At 37.9% G+C, this 19,212-nt stretch overlaps 2 protein-coding genes across 2 annotated transcripts in view; both read left to right on the top strand.

Moving 5' to 3' along the window:
* LOC141432065 (THAP domain-containing protein 2-like) overlaps positions 1-19,212 on the top strand; it is a 213,616-nt gene that overhangs the window by 51,782 nt on the left and 142,622 nt on the right. The window lies entirely within an intron of this gene.
* Positions 1-19,212, top strand: part of LOC141432062 (ATP-binding cassette sub-family G member 1-like) — a 56,152-nt gene that overhangs the window by 32,237 nt on the left and 4,703 nt on the right. The window contains exons 3-8 of the mRNA XM_074093444.1: positions 8,924-9,041; positions 9,635-9,824; positions 13,171-13,316; positions 13,891-14,129; positions 15,206-15,447; positions 18,240-18,408. Coding sequence (XP_073949545.1) covers positions 8,924-9,041; positions 9,635-9,824; positions 13,171-13,316; positions 13,891-14,129; positions 15,206-15,447; positions 18,240-18,408 — 1,104 coding nt within the window. The remainder of the gene's footprint in view (positions 1-8,923; positions 9,042-9,634; positions 9,825-13,170; positions 13,317-13,890; positions 14,130-15,205; positions 15,448-18,239; positions 18,409-19,212) is intronic.

Consider the following 19,212-nt stretch of genomic DNA (forward strand, 5'->3'; position numbering starts at 1 on the left):
GACGTTAAAGTGACAAGGTACAAAAGTGATCACTTATTTATGACGTTGACTGTACCTATATCTTGACAAGTTTGTATGTTGTCATTTATAGAACCGTGTTGCAGTCAGCATTTGCCGCACTTATCAAAAAAATCTTGATAATGGCAGCAGAGGCTTCCTGCGACAGGGTGCTACTGAGTGTTACATACGAACTTGTCAAGGCTTTTAGATATATTTTTTACTGCTGGCTCTTTGCCAATCGCAGGAAAAAGCTGACTGGTTTGTTTACTACTTTTAAACGTGCTTGCGAACACTGCGTTCATTGTTAACGATAAATTATGTAAATACGTTGTGACACATTAGGACCATGGCGTAAGTGTCATGCACTAAGCCGATGGAAAACTACGGCGTGTTCTCAGAATAGCTAATTATAGTACAAAGTTGCAATACATATTTACCGTAGATAAAAGCACAGGTAATAAATAAATAGCGTGGCACAAATGCATGAATGTCGCAGCCAGATCTTAGAATTGTGCAGTTCATGGCGTGTTCGGCCATGTCATGAAATGGTAGTATTTCTATACTAGGCTTACCATAACAAAATATTAATACGTTTAATGATAGTAAAAAATGACTAAAATGCAAGAATGTTGGTTTCAACTGTCTACATGGTTCTCATCAAATGGCTTAAGAATTAACTGTACTTAGTAAGAGTTTTTATATGATATTCCGCCGTGGCTTCAATAGTCCTGACACTGTATGCAATATTCCGATTATCAAATCTGACTGTCTAAGGTTTCTGGGCGTTGAATTAGATCCCTTCCTAAGATGACAAGCAAATTGATAAAGTATCCAACAAGCTGGCTCGTGCATGTTATGCTCTGAAAAGCCTATCCAGAACAGCAGACAAAGGAACCCTGAAAACAACATACTTTGCGTACTTTGAAAGTATAATGTGATACTGTATAGAGGTTTGAGGTAATGGCACAAACGTGCAATCGGTGTTTTAAAACAAAAAAAGGCCCTACGTCTTCTTGCAGGGTGTTCACGTGTACCTGTTACACGTAGATATATGTTTGTGGAGTATAAAATACTGACAGTTGTCTCTTTATATCTTTACCGTATTTGCTTATATGTATTTAAACACAAAGACCAATGGGGAATGGATGAAAATTTCAGAAACGCTTGAAACTTTTTTTATCGATATGAATAACCTTTCTAATTAACAGAAAAAAATACCAGATTTTGAAGTAGCATCAATTAATTTAAAAAAAACGAAAGAGTTTTCTTTACCGCCAAATTATGACAGTCCGGTCGGTTACGGTTTGTTCCATAGTCTAGAATAAAAAACATTAAAAAATAATTTGTGTCTTTGACTCGATCGTTTTGACAGGTGACACTCCTTACTAGCTCAGATAATACCGACATGGAAATACCGACCCTGTTTTTCATCTATACACCCATAGAAGCTCATGTCAGTTTAATGAGGGCTATCGCATATGAATTCGCCACTAGAGGCGCTAGTGTAGCGTGAGGTCTCCGAAATGTCAAATCTCATAGTTCTTGGGTGAGCTACGCGGGTTTATTTATAATTAAAATATTTTTGTGAATATTTTGCAATATCTGAAATTAATTATGGCAAATATGCATTCAGAGGCAATGAATGTCTGTGTTTTGAGACAGTTTTGTCTTTCGGAAACCTTTGTCCTCCCTTTTTTCCCAACAAAACGGGGACTATGCAACACTGTGGCATGCTCGATATTTTTATGGTACGGTTTTAAGGTGTATTAAATATTATTTTAATCTAAACTAGGTTTCACGCCCGTAATAACAGACTTTGAAAGCCATACTTAAAAACCTCACGCAACAGTGCGCCATCTAGTGAGACAAAAAACGATAGCCCTCATTGATGCTACTTAAAAACCTGTCATTTTTTAAGATTGGTTTTTTGGAATCTTTTTGTATTTTTTATTTCAATTCCAAATTTTTTGTTACTTTTACGGTCATCCCGTAAAACCTATATCGAAAATACAAACTGAAATATAGATGCACAGAAAAACCAGAAAAATAAGACCAGCGCTGGCTGATATTTTTTTCTGTTAATTAGAATGGTTATTCCTATTGATATAAAGGGTTTCAAGCGTTTCTAAAGTTTTCAGACATTCCCCATTCAGGGTAGCTAAACAAAATGTGCAATAGTTTAGAAAAAAAAATCGGTGACTAAATGTAATTTTAAATATTTTGATAAAGGCCTAACTAATACTGCAATAAGAGTGTACAATAAATTGGATAATAGCAAGGGGTGCAGTGATCTGAGAACATTTGTACGAAAACTAAAAGATTATTTTATGACTAGACCTATTATTACTCCATTAAAGAATACTACGCTAATGCGTTAGACTAAATTGTCTACAGCATATCAAATTTTATTTGTTTATCAATTATTCCGTTTGATATTTCCGTATTTAATTTCATTCAAATGTTCATTTTATTCATTTATTCTAGATTATTTTTCAACACGAAAATACATCTCAAACTTAATTGTAACTAAATTCTTTCTTTTAATTTGACTTTATTGTTATTTTAATGTAATTGAATTGAATTCCTTCCTGCTGGCTCGTGCTGAGGCACCGACCGACTTCAGACTGGTAAAAAAATATTTTCCTGGTTTTTTGTAGTCGGTTCAATTTTTTGTCATAGCATTTTTTTTTCGTTTAAAAGGTTAATTAAAACACTTACTACAGTCTTTAAATCTATTACCAGAAAAAGAGCGTATCTTCAGGGCACTTACGTCCTTTTGTTGAGAATCGCAGTTTTTCGGCAATAACTCAAAAACGGTATATCCGATCATGTTTAAACTAATTTTCGTTGAAAGTATTTATTAAGCGTTATCTTTCCATATTTTTTGGACAAACGGTTTACAAGATAGAGGGGGGTGACACAATTTTTGCTATTTTGCGTTATTTCCATATTTTTGGAAATCTTTACTTAATCTGTGACTTAATCAAAAAAGTTTTCGAGAAACCTTACTATCTTTTCGAAAGAGCTGTCGAACTATGTGCCACACGTTGATGCGAGTTAATTTTTTTTTCAATTTCTGTTACGTGAATGGAGTGCCCCCCCTATAAATATTTATTTTTGTATTTTAACTACAAAACTAAATAGCGGCTTTGACAAGACATCTGTATTCCAAATTTCATTGATATACATCTTGTAGTTTTTGAGTAAAATGCCTGTGACATACGGACGGACGGACAGACAGACAGACAGACAGACGGACTTGACGAAACTATAAGGGTTCCGTTTTTACCATTTTGGCTGCGAAACCCTAAAAAGTTGGAAAACCCACGACTTTGTCATTTCAAAGTTCAATATCACAAAAACGGCTAAACCGATTTTGATGAAACATGTCTAAGAACCATCGCTGGAAACCCTGCTTTCAAATAAAAAAACCGTAATCAAATCAGTCCATCCGTTTAAGAGCTACGGTACCACAGACAGACAGACAGATACACAGACACACATAGCGGTCAAACTTATAACACCCCTCTTTTTGCGTCGGGGGTTAAAAAAGGTACTTTTATTTCAATACGAATGCGTTATTGGTTCGCTGAATCAGATTAACCTTTGATATATACCATTGTTTTGATGCAAATCGTACTTCTAACTAGGAACAAGCGTAAACGAAGTTACGGTATTAGGAACGGGACAGAATATACAGTAAGTATATTATAATTATCAATAATGAATACTACATTCACAAGTATAAATCCCGATTGTCAGTCAAGTTATTTTCTAAACAAATTTATTTAAACACTGTTCAGTCGTGTAGCCATGAAATGGCAATCATCTTTTATCCTTATTTAGGTACTATCCTTATTTATTATTACAATAATAAAAAATCGGCCAAGTGCGAGTGCGAGCGACTCGCGCATGAAGGGTTCCGCACCTCCGTACAATGTTTTAAAAACAAATAGTTCAGTAATAATTTTTTGTAAAAAAATCTAATACAAGTTTTTTTGTTGGCGGTACTTTTTGCCCCTGGTTACCAAAGCAGGTAGTCGTCAAGACGAATCAAATGAGACCAAAATCGATGCAGTCGTGTCGTTTTATTACAGAGTTCCTATGGCCAACATCTAACTTCATCATCAGATCAGCTCTACGTCATAATAATATGCATGCAAAATTTCAGCTCAATCGGTTGAAGATATCCACTTCAAATTTAAGTTGAAATATTTAATATTTTAGACGACCAGATGGCCTAGTGGTTAGAAAACCTGACTACGAAGCTTGAGGTCCCGGGTTCGATTCCCGTGTCGGGGCAGATATTTGTATGAAAAATACGAATGTTTGTTCTCGGGTCTTGGGTGTTTAATATGTATTTAAGTATGTATCTATATCTATATAATTATATTTATCCGTTGCTTAGTACCCATAACACAAGCTTTGCTAAGCTTACTTTGGGACTAGGTCAATTGGTGTGAATTGTCCCGTGATATTTTTTATTTTTTCATTTATTTTATTTAAATTATTTTATTCCACCTGAACAAACATAATTAGTACATTACAACTTAATAAAAACATATCACCAAAATGTAAGCACTAGGTGTAAGTATTTTGAATAAAGAACAATTTTAAATTATCATCCTCTTGGGCTGTCGCCCTGTTCCGACTGAATAGCGCTTTAGACTCTTGCCATGCGCCGAAAAAAAAAGTGGCTGAACGGTAATTCGGCCGAACAGCGCGTACTTATTATGAATTAGTGAATAAATCTTAACCTGATTTTAAATTTTGACCTTGTAAATAAATAGTGTTACTTAGTATGAATTATAACGGTCATTTTTTAGTGTAAAAAACATTAAATACAGCGGCTGTGAGTGCTTTATTGAAGTTGGCTTTTGTAAAGTGTGTGTGTAGTGTGTGTCGGAGGTTTGTGGATCATAAATTGATATTTAGTATGCTGCAAAAAAATAAACCACGGTCTTAGAGACAATTATTATAATTATCGACGGCTTTATAAAATAGCACTAATAAAATCGCAAATTAATAAGTAGTTTAACATTAAACAACATAGGGTCATGGACGTTGCCCCTAGCAACTGACGGCCGTCATCTTGGCAGCCTAGCAATCAAAAACCGCTGAATGAAACAGGTAATTTGTAACTTTATTTTATTTTTAGTATTTGTTGTTGTCGCGGCCACTGTAATACATAATCTGTGAAAATTTCAAGTGCCTAGCTATTACGGCTCAAGAGATAGAGCCCTGTGACAGACGGACAGACAGACAGACAGAGAGACAGCGGAGTCTCAGTTATAGGGTTCCGTTGGCACCCTTTGGGTACGAAACCCTAAAAACTAATGTAAGTTATAACATTTGTAGCCCGAAGTTATTTTAAAAAACTTTAAAAGTCAGTGGCTATTGCTTCTTATTTTGCTAGCACAATGGTACCATACTTAAATGATTCAATTCCACTGTTAAGCAAGCGAAGTCGCAAGTTAAATCTAGTGTGTAATAAAAAATATTTATTTAGATCCTTTTCCTTGAACGGCGATTTGTTGATAGTTTTATTGATAAACTTATATTTAAAACCAAAAGACAGCAATGCAAATTTTTTTCTTGACTTAAAATGTCAACGGGTAGGTATATTACGTAAATGTATTTAAACCTACCTACGCACAAATTAATGGTTGTATTTTTATTTTACTATTACTTTACGAAACATGGTCCCTTGCTGAAAATCAAAAGTCCAAATTTAAGGTTTGCCAAATGGCGATAGAGCGTAGCATATTAGGTGTGAAACGGATGGACAGAATCCGAAACACCACGCTGCGCTCAAAAACACGCATAACCGACGTTGGGAAAAAGACTGCTAAGCTAAAATGGGACTGGGCTGGACACGTCTGTCGCATGCACTCACAAAGGTGGGCTCGCACAGTTACTTGGTGGGTGCCGGAGAACGGCCAGCAACATCGAGGCAGACCGAGGAGATCTGAACACGTACGCAAAGGACTTGCCTGACATTGCGTCAGAACGAGAGTTGTGGAGGTCAAAAGGGGAGGCCTTAAGGCACTTGTCCCACCGCCGACGATGAGCGAGAAGCAAGTAGAGCGAGTAACTAGAAACGAGTGGGCGAGCAGCGAGAAGCGAGTGTAGTTTTGTCGCTCGGCTGTAAGCGAGTGTTCGCGTGCGACGGGCCATTACTCGCTCCACTCGACTCGCTCGTGCGGGGCGGTCGCCAAGCTGACATCGCTGAGCGAGTATCTATAGCTCAGCGAGTTTTATAGCTTTGTCGCTGCGACAAAATATGTAAAAGCGAGTTCTCGCCGACAGTGTGAACAACCAGCGATCAACTATTAATATATGTGTCTCTTTTACTCACACAGGATCTTATATCTTTTGTTCGTTTCTTGAGCGAGAAAATAGTCGATAGCCAATCGTTTCCTCGCTGGCGGTGAGACAAGTGCCTTACCCAGCAGTGGGACACTATACAGGCTACATAAATATTTTTTTACGATAGTTCCTTTAACACTTGTTAATATTTTTAAGTATTTCCTACGAAACTATTTGACGTCGACGCTTTGATATTGTTGTGTCGTGTTTTGTTAAAACAGCCATTTCACGGTGACGAGGCAGACGCTTCGGGTTCAAACATAAGTCCTTGCCCTCTATAACCGACATTACGTTTGTCCATTGCTTTAGAATACGTGCAGTCAAAATGAATGGAAAAATTTATTTCTTCGTTCATGCTTAGAATAGTACACGTTATTTATGTACTGTTATGTTTCGAAAATGTGTTTAGATGTCCTATGTGATGGCATTGCCGGTTTAAATGAGTTTTACTCATACACATCTATGTAAAAGCATTCTGGAGCTATATTGCTCTTTAATTGGCAAAGGCGTATGTTTTTTTTTAAAGTAAGGAACATAATAATTGGTTACCCAAAGCTCATGAAGTCTAAGACTAGTGATCTCACGACCTCAAAAAGATCGTCAATCAGATTATCGCAAAATATTGGACACATGTTTTTTCTTTTTTAACCCCCGACACAAAAAGAGGGTTGTTATAAGTTTGACCGCTATGTGTGTCTGTGTGTCTGTATATCTCTGTGTCTGTCTGTGGCACCGTAGCTCTTAAACGGGTGGACCGATTTGAATGCGTTTTTTTTAGTTGAAAGCAGGTTTTCTAGCGATGGTTCTTAGATATGTTTTATCAAAATTGGTTCAGCCGTTTCCAGATCATCAGCTCTTTTCTTCTTAGACGCTGGTATTTTACTTAACTTCCAAACATATTTGGGACCTAAAATTTGAAACACCCATATATGCTATATAACTATGCAAGATTATGGAATTCTCGGCCTGATGCTGCAGCCAGGATATACAGAACATTAGTCGGTACACTCTTGATAAAACCATAGCAGTTATATCGTGTTTGGATTCGTTTTAATCAGTATTTGATTTTACTTACAATGCTATGGTGGCAACAGGATGAGCTGATGCTGCAGCCAGGATATCCAGCACCACGGGGGCACGGGGCGAGCCGCGGGCAAAAGCTAGTTATAAATAAACCCGCGTAGCTCACCCAAAAACTATGAGTTTTGACATTTCGGAGATCTCACGCTACACTAGCGCCTCTAGCGGCGAATTCATACCCGATAGCCCTCATTTAATATACACAATTGCTCGTTTAAAGTACATTTGCATGACATGATTACTAATAATACCGTAAGTTTTTCAGATTAGAACACACGAGCTACGTGTGATAGTGTTGTAACATAGACCTAATACTAGCTTATGCTAGTTCAAATAATGGTTGTTCGAACCTTGACTCTGGTTTACCTGACTTCTTACGTTAATTGCAAGCAATTTACCGCGATCTGCGAATTACACGTCTATGCTATTGACATGAATCGTGACCTATTACATAAGCCACAAGCCATTTAACCTTGTCGGATTGTTGAGTTAGACAATTTAAAATTCTAGAGCGTTTTTAAGGTTCCGTAAACCAAAGCGAAAAAACGAAATCCTTATAGGATCACTCCGGTATCCGTCTGTCTCTGTCTGTCACAGCTAATGAGGGCTAATACGTCTCGATCGCGTTCGCTAAGTATAACGACTGAACAGATTTGGAAGAATCTTTTTGCAAGGATTATTCGCAGTAGGTAGTTCCTTTGGCAATACAGAAAAGGAAAATTATTAGTATGAAAAGAAAGGAACTAAAATTTTTTTAGCAACAAATGGAACTGACTACAAATATCAGATCCTGACTTAGTGACAATGGGACCACCTCGGAAGCACACAATTGGCGGAGTTATCGCGTAACAAACACAAAAAAAACATACCTACAGACGAATTGAGAACCTCCTCCTTTTTTTGAAGTCGGTTGATAAAGGAACTACTCGTATTGCGAGTAATCCTTCTGTAAGCAGATAGCTCAACCACGTGATTAGGTAACACGACATACAACTTTTATCCTAGTGTTCCTACGGGATCGTGATATGCGCAAGTAAAATCCCAAAATCACAACCGTTAGGTCTAGAGAAATGTTATTTGGCACGGGTGTACTTCTTGCAGCTTGCAGTGTCATATATTAATTAACTAATTCCACGGGAATTCAGCTATACCTACGTAGGAGTTTCAATAAAATTCAAATAGAGAATCTAGGGGGTTGGCTATTCCCCACAGCGTGGCGTCGATCTTTTTTTTTGTATGGGCCATAAATGCGTTGCATAAATGTTGCATTGGGTCGCAGCCAAAAGTCAAAATACCTAGTTGGAAATCAATATAGGTAATTTGTATGCCAAGCGGGCCCCTCAGAGAAACTTGACGGGGCGCATGCGGTCCATAGGCCGCAGATATAGCTGGTTCACGTGAACGAATCCGCAGGAACAGGATTATGATAGTGTAAATCGGTTCTTAAATGTAACCGTGTCTGTATTGTTTCTAGGTTCTAAACTCATTCTTCGCGGCATCACCGGGGAGTTCCAGTCGGGGCAGTTGACAGCCATCCTCGGGCCTTCGGGGGCCGGCAAGAGCACGTTACTCAACATACTAGCCGGATACAAGTACATATACAATTGCCACTATGCACCGTTAACCTCTTAGTACTGTTACTGGTACCACACCCGGAACTTTATCACAGTATAATATAGGTATTGCTAAAATTACGAGTAATTTAGCAAGAAGTAGTGCGAGTTTTTTTTTATCTACTGGCACTTAATAAAGGGAAAGCACTATTAAATGATATTGTAACGGATAACTCACGTCTTAAACCGAGTTTAGCTCGACATGTTTCGGGCTATTTCGTAGCCCTTCTTCTAGCGGTGGCGCGTAGTGTGCGTGTTGCGGCAGCCGCCGAGTCGCGTGCTCCTGAGAAGAAGGGCGAAATAGCCCGAAACATGTCCAGCTAAACTCGGTTTAAGACGTGAGTTATCCGTTACAATATCATTTAATATGAGTGAGTCTCACGGTAGTTTCATGTTCGGAAAGCACTATTACTGTTAGAATTGGAAACTTCGTGCAGGTTAATTCCTCTACTGGATAAATCAGATTCATGCGTTCATTTTGGTTTCTTTTCCGCATTTCGTTCTTAAGGTATAGGTTCTTAAGGTATCCTTCTTGTAATTATTTTTCAACTAAGCCTCACTTTCCTCGGCAGAGTAACAGGCGCCGGTGGCCAAATATGCACGAACAGCGAGCCTCGCGACTTGCGACAGTTCCGGAAGCTGTCGCGGTACATTATGCAGGAGGACTTGTTGCAGCCGCTCATCACGGTGCAAGAAGCCATGGCCATCGCGGCAGACCTCAAGCTGGGGACAAACCTGAGCAAGAGGAAGAAAGCTATTATTGTGAGTAACATATTCGAGGATTAGGGTGCCCTCTATCTATCTTACTGTTGGTAAAAATGCGAAAGTTTGTAAGGATGGATGTTTGTCACTCTTTCACGGTAAAATAGCTTATCGGATTTGGATACAATTTAACATAGGTGTGGCGTTTTCGTTTTTAACCGACTTCAAAAATGGAGGAGGTTCTATGTTCCAATGTTTGTATTTTTGGATAGTGAATTTAGAAGCTATAGTGGGTGATAAATTAGTGCAAGGGCAAAATTAAAATTTAGAAGATTTATTCAGATTAAATAATGCTAGGTCGCGTGTAGGTAAGTAGATTTACTAGTTGAGCGCACCGAATTTAAGAGCGTTCATACCTGTTGAGCTGGCAACGTTGCATTTTTGTTAGTTTTTCTCGATTATTCCTTAAAAATTGAATGAAAATTAAAATGTTGTCTGTAGAACACTTTTTAATATATAAATTATTGTGTCTACTCCAATAATTCTTCGTGATAGACTTTTATATTCTTTAAAAACGAATTAATGTTTATAACCGGTTTTTAAAGAAAATAAAAGTCTGTACCGAATAATTATTGGAATAGACACATTAACTTATATATTAAGAAGTGTTCTATCAGACAACATTTTTAATTTTCATTCATTCTTCTGCAGCAGGTATAAACGCTCTTAAGTAGAAAAGGTACAGAACCCGGAATGGGTTCACTTCCCTGCGCACGACGATCTCGCCGCCGACGGATCTCGTTCAGGTGAAATTTGTAATTTTGATTTTGATACAGCCGTGTTCATAATAGAATCCAATGTCGTAATGCTGGTCATTTCATTATCTATGGTTTTTGAACGCATAATGGAGGATTTACTATATGGGTGTGTAGCTGTAGATAAAGTAATTTGCTCCACTCCTGTCGCAAACACATTATCGCCTCGCATCACCGTTATTATTTCTCCGTGTGACGTAGCTCATTGTTTAGCCGGCCAGTTTTATCTAATACAAAAACGCTGCGCACTTTCTGCTTGTTTGTAAATATTTGTTTAGTGTAGAGTGTATTCGTTTTTTGTATTGTTAGTAATTAGAATTAAAGGTTATTTGTGGAAATCAAATTATTTGTATTATTTTTTTTTTAGTTCACGAGTTTATCAATATTTTTATATAAAAAAACATTGATGTAGTACAAAAGAGCAGATCCGCTACATAGGTACAGATAGATAATCTGGATTACATATAGGACACTTCATATTGTTCAGTTGTATTGTTTTTATACTGTTCCTTTTCTTTTTATTGTTTGTAAATATGTGCCGAATTTCGTGTATTTTTTTCTTTCTTTCTTTCCCATCCAAGTTAGTGATAAAATAACTTTTCGCAGACAAAATACTCACTGCCAATTACATTTGACAATTTTTTTACGGGAAAGGTACATATAAGTGCTCCAACGAACATGGGGCCCAGTTGAAAAGTTAAAGAGTGTCATCGATCATCACAAAAACTAATTATTTTTTTACATCTAAGTTAATATGTCTGATATTTTGGGACCTCTGTGACGTCGAGAGCCTGGCTGATACGGTTTGCACGGAGCGGGCCAACGTCTATTAAAAATAGTATAAGCAGCGCTAACTGCACGCGTCGTGTGCGACGGATTACCTAATACCAACCTTAGTGTAAGTTTTCGGTTACAAAATACGTCTCGATCGCGTTCGCGTTAAAATCTCAATTTGTATGGAAACACGAACAGCGCCTTTAGCGGAACTTTTGCGATGTTCGTGTTTCCATACAAATTGAGATTATAACGCGATCGCAATCGAGACGTATTTTGTAACCGAAAACTTACACTAAGGGTACCGGCCCGGATAATACCTACCGGGATGGAAATACCGACCCTGTTTTTCGACAGTTTCTATGGGCGTGTACACAAAAAACAGGGCCGGTGTTTCCATGTCGGTGTTATCCGGGCCGGGAAAGAGTGTCACCCGATCGAGACGTATTTTGTAACTGAAAACTTACACTAAGGGCACTGCACCCGCGCCCGCAAGCGTGCGTCCGCTCCGTTCCGTTCACCGACGTCAGCTAGCTTAGATCCTTATAAGTAGGAAAGACGGTAGGTACTGTGGTACACCCGGTACACGGTATCAACCATGATCACCTTTGACAAGCTTTCGATATTACGATATTGTTCCATTATGATCAGGGATTGTTAAACTCAAAGGCAATCGCGGTCAATATCCTGTGGAAAAACCTCTGACATACGAAAAAATAAATAAAACACACAATGGAACTGTTGAATTGCAAATAATAATAAATAAGGTTAAGGTTCACAAAGTTAAAATTTTCCTTATACCTATTCATTTTATGTTTAGGTTTAGGAAATGAAGTAACTTTTTATGAATGAAAATAATTCATTTTTCAAGGTACCTACGATGACATAAAAAATATTCATACGCCATTAATTTGGTTATTCTCAAAATAAAGTGTAGGTACCTACTTATCTACAGTTAGTAATTAAAATGACAGTGCCTAAGGCCGACATGATTCACAATATAAAGAAATCACAATCTCAAGGGCACAATATACAAGCGGCAGGTATACTTTTCTGGCCATTATTCGTTAGGTTAGGTTATTGACTGGTTTTATATTATTGATTATTCGTTAGGTTGGATTTTTAGTTGACCCTGTGTGATCTTTGCATATCTCACCATTGGCGAATTATTCTGGCTTGTTTACGCTCAAAGATCATGCCCAACTCTAGGTGTTTACAAAATGTGCTTCTCCTTCTCATTCTTAGTTCAATCCTTCACTAGAAGTTATAGTGAATCATCATCATCAGCACGAAGATGTCCACTGTTAAACAAAGGCCTCCCCCTTGGAACGCGACAATGAACGACAATACTAAGGGTCATACTGAAAACCAGCGCTGCGGCTTGCTGTAGCAATACGCTGAGTATGGCCCTTTTTACTTCTTTCAGCATAATGTTTATTTTATTTTCTCTCTTGGTGCCTAATATATAAGATTGTATAAGATTGTCTGTTTTTTAGCTGTATTTTTTTTTGTTGTGGCGAATTTAGGTAAATAAATTTAGTCTTTCTTTCTTTCAATTCGCCACTTGCATCCACCGGTTGCCAGTAACTTTCACAAATAGTCAGAATATAATATTAATAATAATATTTAACCCAGTGGCGAATACGAAAAAGAAGACGGAATAGGCCGATCTACCTAGGCGGACTTACGACAACACGAGAGTCGAACAACAGAGGAATCCAAGTAGCGAGGTGTTGTTCATTGTGGCATTCTAAAGAGGAAGCCTTTCTTCAAGTGTGGACCACTTCTTCATGATGATGACGATCTTCTGTGTATAGGTGGAGGAAATAGTCCAGTTGCTGCGCCTGGGCAAGGCACGTAACACGGCGACGGAGCGTCTGTCGGGCGGCGAGCGCAAGCGCCTCTCAATCGCACTCGAGCTGCTCAACAACCCACCTGTTATCTTTCTCGACGAACCTACCACGTAAGCTTTTTAGCGTATTAGCTACACCTGTAACTAAATAGATAATAGTCCTAGTACTTAGCATAAAGATTTCGTTACATACACGTAGATGTGTATCCTCGCTCCGCCGAGCTGTTCTCGAGCTGTGAGGATAGGTAAATGAAGCGTTTCTATTGGTTCATGACTAACACATTCCTCGCAGATATCTGGTGGACACACAGCTTAAGTCGTGTTTTTTTTATTAGTGCTGTTTGTAAGTAGGTATGTAAGTTTCTTAGAGTGAAGTGTTTGCCACTACATTACCTACAGATAAAACATTATGCGTGTCTGGCAGACAGAAGGCTATCTTTAGATCTTTACTAATATTATAAATACGAAAGTAACTCTATTTGTCTATCTGTCTGACTGTATGTTACCTATTCATGCTTAAATCACTGAACTGATTGAGATGGAATTAGTGTAAACCCTGAGTAGGACATAGGGTAGTTTTATCCCGAAAAATAGCAGAGTCCCCGAGGTAAATATAGCGATAATTTTACGCGGACGGAGTTTCTGGCAACAGTTAGTAAGAAATAACTTCATTATTATTCCCCAGGGGCCTCGACGACGTAGCTTCATCAACCTGTGTGTCCTTACTGAAGCGTGTGGCTCGCGGCGGTCGCACCGTCGTCTGCTCCCTTCACACTCCCTCAGCGCGGCTGTTCGCGGAGTTTGACCACGTGTATGTGGTGGCGGACGGCCGCTGCGCCTACCAGGGCACGTCTGCCGGAGTAGTGCCCTTCCTCAAGGAGTTGCAGCTGATTTGCCCTACGACTTATAATCCTGCTGATTTTGGTAAGTAATACACGTTAGCGTTAGACAATCGGTATTGTGTGAATCTCTCTGTTGTGGAATCCCCTAGTCGCCAAAAAGTATTTATAATCCAGCTGATTTTGGGAAGTAATACACGTTAGACAATCGGTATTTTGTGAATCTCTCTATTGTGGAATCCCCTGGTCGCCAAAAAGTATTTTAACTATTCTCAGAAATTTTATTCTGAGATGTCTGTGCCTCTCAGAATTGGGCTATAGTTCCCAGGCGGGCTCAGTACCTATGGATTTGGAACTTTAAAGGCACTATTGCTTGGCAGGCGTGTGCAGGTTTCCTCGTGATATTTACCGTGACCAGAAAGGCGTGGTATATTATGCATATAAATTAAATAAAACTTACGAGGTGGGTGCCCGGGTTTGAATCCACACACATTTGCTTAGCTCATTTATTTTATGTATAATAATGAACATTAAAAGAAAAAGAAAGAAAGAAAGATTTATTTGGTTCCATCAGTACCACCACCGTACAGTAATAAGACTAAAACACGTATCATATATCAATAAAAGATTAAATAAAAGCATCACTATAAGAATAATTAAAAACAATATTCATCCCAGCCTATATACGTCCCACTGCTGGGCACAGGCCTCCTCTCAGAACAAGAGGGCTTGGGCCGGAGTTCCCACGCGGGCCCAGTGCGGATTGGGAACTTCACACGCACCATTGAATTGCTTCGCAGGTTTGTGCAGGTTTCCTCACGATGTTTTCCTTCACCGCGAAGCTCGTGGTAAATTTCAAATGTAATTCCGCACATGAATTTCGAAAAACTCAGAGGTGCGAGCCGGGGTTTGAACCCAGGACCCTCTGCTTGAGAGGCGATAGGTCAAACCACTAGGCCACCACGGCTTAAAAACAATATTATATACGAGTTAAAATTACAACTAACTATCAAATAATTACATTACAGTATAAGTACGAGTATCAGTTAAAGCACATGTAGGTACTTATGTCAAATCACTACAGTCCTGAATGTGCATAAGTTTAAAAATTTTGCTGAACTACGATAAATTAGTACAACTACAAAGTCAGTTCTTTTTCAGTGATTGAAGTATCCAGTGGCGAATATGGTTTCCATGTAGACCGGATGGTAGCAGCAGTAGATAATGGTAGGAACCAGCGGTGGCGAGACTACGCCGTTGAAGACCTAGTAGAGGAAGAGGTGGAGATCGAACAATTAAACGCTGGAGGGGTGGAGGAGCATTGCTATAAGTACGGCACAACGCCGTGCGAACAGTTCTGCATATTGCTGAGAAGAATGCTGCTGCAAAATGTCAGAAATCGAGTAAGATTTTTTTATGGCTTGTCTAACTGTGCTTGAAGTTAACCAAAGTCTACTATTAAAGATAATTAATATATAGTTTTGTGCGGGATTTGGGCCGTCGGCCCAGACAAAAAGGGGAGGACCCTCGCTCCGAATCATTTCTGGTGCAAAGGCTGTCCATAGCTATTCAACGTGGTAATGCCGTGAGCGTTATGGGCACTTTTGCACCGGGAATGACAAGGGGCAAGCTTTTCTGTAATAATTAAGAAAATAAATAAAATTACACATTTATATATGTATACTCCACGTAATAGTTAATCAAAATCCAGGTTTACTAATGTTTCGGCGAATAACGTTTGGCAACCTGTTTCATTTCGCAACTTTTCATTTCCCAACTGTTTAATATTTCTGAAACTGTAAATATTTCAGGATTTTTATAAAACTAACCTAACCTAACCTAAAGGGTTCTACACGATGGCCCTGAAATAAATCCTGAAATATTTACAGTTTTAGAGTTTGCGAAATGAAAAGTTGCGAAATGAAACAGGTTGCCAAACGTTACGTTGCGAAAAGGCAGTACTCGCAAAATCCAACTAATGTTATAAATGAGAGTTTGAGAAGATGTTTGTTACTCAGTAATGCAGTAACGTCAAAATCGATTTGGTACGAGTACGGAGATAGCTTAAGTCCCGGGGAACTTGTATCCTTGAAAATTGAATAGTTCCCAGTTCCCACTGAATAGCAAGAAGCAAATTCCTCGCAGACAATGGGCAACAGCTAGTAAAAATAAATTAATAGAATAACTTTACGCAAAGCTACTAAAGAGTATCTAGGTAGTTGTAATGTTTCTCTGCACGGTTTCAGCAGGGCTACAACGAAACTCGAAACTCGAAGTTCGTGTCGTGCGGTCCCTCTCGCTCTCGTATTAAATAGAGTAAGTTCCCTAAATATGGACTACCATATCGTTTTTACTCAATGAAACTCAGATTATTTAAATTAATTTAAAAAAATAACTAATATCAGTCGAAAATTTATAAAAACTTTCTAAAAAATATTAAGTTTTTAAAAAATGTAGAGAAATGGACCATTTTAAAAAAGCAGCTTAATATGGACCACTAGGTTTTATATGTCATTGGTTGTAAATTTGTGCTTATCGATTACAGAATCCGATAGCTGATAAAATTTGTTGACGTTTTCTCTGTTGGAACCTTAAGTGTCGCAATAGATGCGCCTGTAGGGCAACAAAATAACAGGCCTTGATTAAAAAATAGTCGTAGCAATGTTTTACCAGTTAACTTTTTTCTTTGGGGAAATTATGAGCCAAATTATTGTTTTCATCCATTTTACTTGCCTTTTTTGGCTTTGAAACCATATACTGGGACCAAAATTACCAAAAATTATAATATGGACCACTTAGTCATAATATGGACTACTGGACCATATTTGAAACCTTTGAACTGGTCCAAGTTACGAAACGGTATGGCAAAACCGTTAGATTTAAATATAGTTATAGATTACATGCAGAAAAATAATCGTTAAAGTGACGTTTCTAGAATATAAAACAGTCAAGGGTTAATATGTTGTAATAATCCTAAAACTTGTCCAGTTATGGTATGTAGCTTAGCAGCTATCGACTAGAAGTAGCGAACTTTGAGCTGATAGTAACGACATCTACCGAAATATTACGGTGGTCCATATTAACAGATTGGTCCACATTTAGTGCACTTACTCTAGTATAAGTGTCAGGGGACCGCACGACACGAACTTCGAGTTTCGAGCTTAGTAGTAGCCCTGCAGATCGTCAGATTCACCTTGCTCATTAAGTTACAAGACGTCAAATATTTTAGATTGCACACTTCGTTAAAGGTTAACGAGGCCTAAAGTAAACACACAAGCCACATGTCAGTGGACTGTAATATTTACTTTAGTGCATTGGTCAGTTTAAATAAGAATATGCGTAAATATGCATTGTTAATAACATGCTCACATAAGTACTTGAAATAGCAAAATACTGTGTGGTTACGTCGATCGAACTCATAATAATAATCGTCGTTGGTTTATTGTGTCCATACTCGTATACTTAGGTACCAATCTATATTAGCGGCTTATGGTGCACCCACATTGGCTGTTATAAATGTTCTATAACGTTATAAAACACGATAACATTGTCTAACATTTTATAACTTTTGTTACAACCTTACAACTTCTAAGATGTTTTAAACACTCCCACATTGATATAAAAATGTTATATAACATCATATAGGCAATTGCACTTGCAATTTGTTGTATAACATTTTACAAGTTATATAACATTATAATATAACATTTGTTACAATTTCTTATAATAAAATGTTATAAAGCAAATGTTTTGTAACGTCATAGAACATTTATAACAGGCAATGTGGGAGCAATGAGTCATTACTTTGTTAAAGTAACATTAAGAAGGAACTTAAATGTAAACAGAAATCACCATCTTCAATGGTACTGCTGGTGATGGTACCAAATTTCATCCAAATCCGTCCAGCCGTTTCAGCCTGAAGAACTAACAAACATTTTTCGTGATAAAGTCTATTCGTGATATAGTTTTCGTGATAAAGTCGTTCGTGAAAAAGTTTTCGTGAAATAGTTTTCGTGATATGGTATTTTCGTGATAAAGTCTATTCGTGATAAAGTTTTTTCGTGATAAAGTCGTTCGTGAAAAAGTTTTCGTGAAAAAGTTTTTCGTGATTAAGTACTGACACCCTAATTTTAAGGCTGTCCAATAAAACTGCGTAAAACCCAAAAATAATCAGTTTTTTTCTTATAATTTACAGGGGTACCTACATCTACGGGTGTGTCTCTACCTATTCTTGGGCTTCCTCATAGGCGCACTCTTTAGCCAGATGGGCTACGACGCTTCTAAAGCTATGTTCAATTTCGGATTCTGCTACGCATGCGTCATCGCCATGTTTTATATACCTATGATGCCTGTGCTCTTGGCTTGTAAGTGTTACTATATTTTTTTACATTTAGGGCCTCTATCACAAATTACTGTCAACTTCTTGATATTAACTATAATCGATAGTTACAGGGAGCTTCGCAGACTTTAATGTAATATTGAATGCGTAAAAATAATATTTATTTATATATTTCGAAATAATTAAAAAAAACTAGAAAAGATACTCCTGATCTTACCTAATAAATATGTCGCTATATTTCTATTGAAAGCTGTAGCTACACTGTCCCAAATTAATAAAGCCTACCTTTTAGCCCTCTCATTATGAGAGGAGGCCTGTGCCCAGTAGTAGCATTAGCATAGAATAAACAATAGTACTACGTGTAGTGGGACGTAGGTATATAGGCTGAGATTTTGATGATGATGACTTTTTATCCCGGAAAATACAAAATGTCTGCAAGATTCTGACGAAATTTCAGGCAACATCTAGTTATTCAAAATTCTCTGTTACTTTTACGTCTATAGTTATTTACTTAGCTTAGCAGATTCACTGCTGGTAAACTTGTACTAGTCATTGTGACTTTTGTCTGAGCCAGAGCTGAAGTCACAATTTTGTAGACATTTGAACGCACCTGGTATCGCCTGCATAAACAGAACGCGCAAAAATTTCTTATAACAGCATGATAGATACAAATTCTTTACAAGTTACTTGATTTACTCAGGCATTAATTTGCGCAGGACCATGTTTGTTGCTCCTACACAAAGTTAATTTTCTCAAACATAATGTAATGTTTATGTTGTGTTCCATAAAACAGGCTTCAAAATATACTGTTGCAGGCCTAGGCCTGCAA

Source organism: Choristoneura fumiferana, chromosome 10 (assembly GCF_025370935.1).
Source record: "Choristoneura fumiferana chromosome 10, NRCan_CFum_1, whole genome shotgun sequence".
NCBI lineage: Eukaryota > Metazoa > Arthropoda > Insecta > Lepidoptera > Tortricidae > Choristoneura > Choristoneura fumiferana.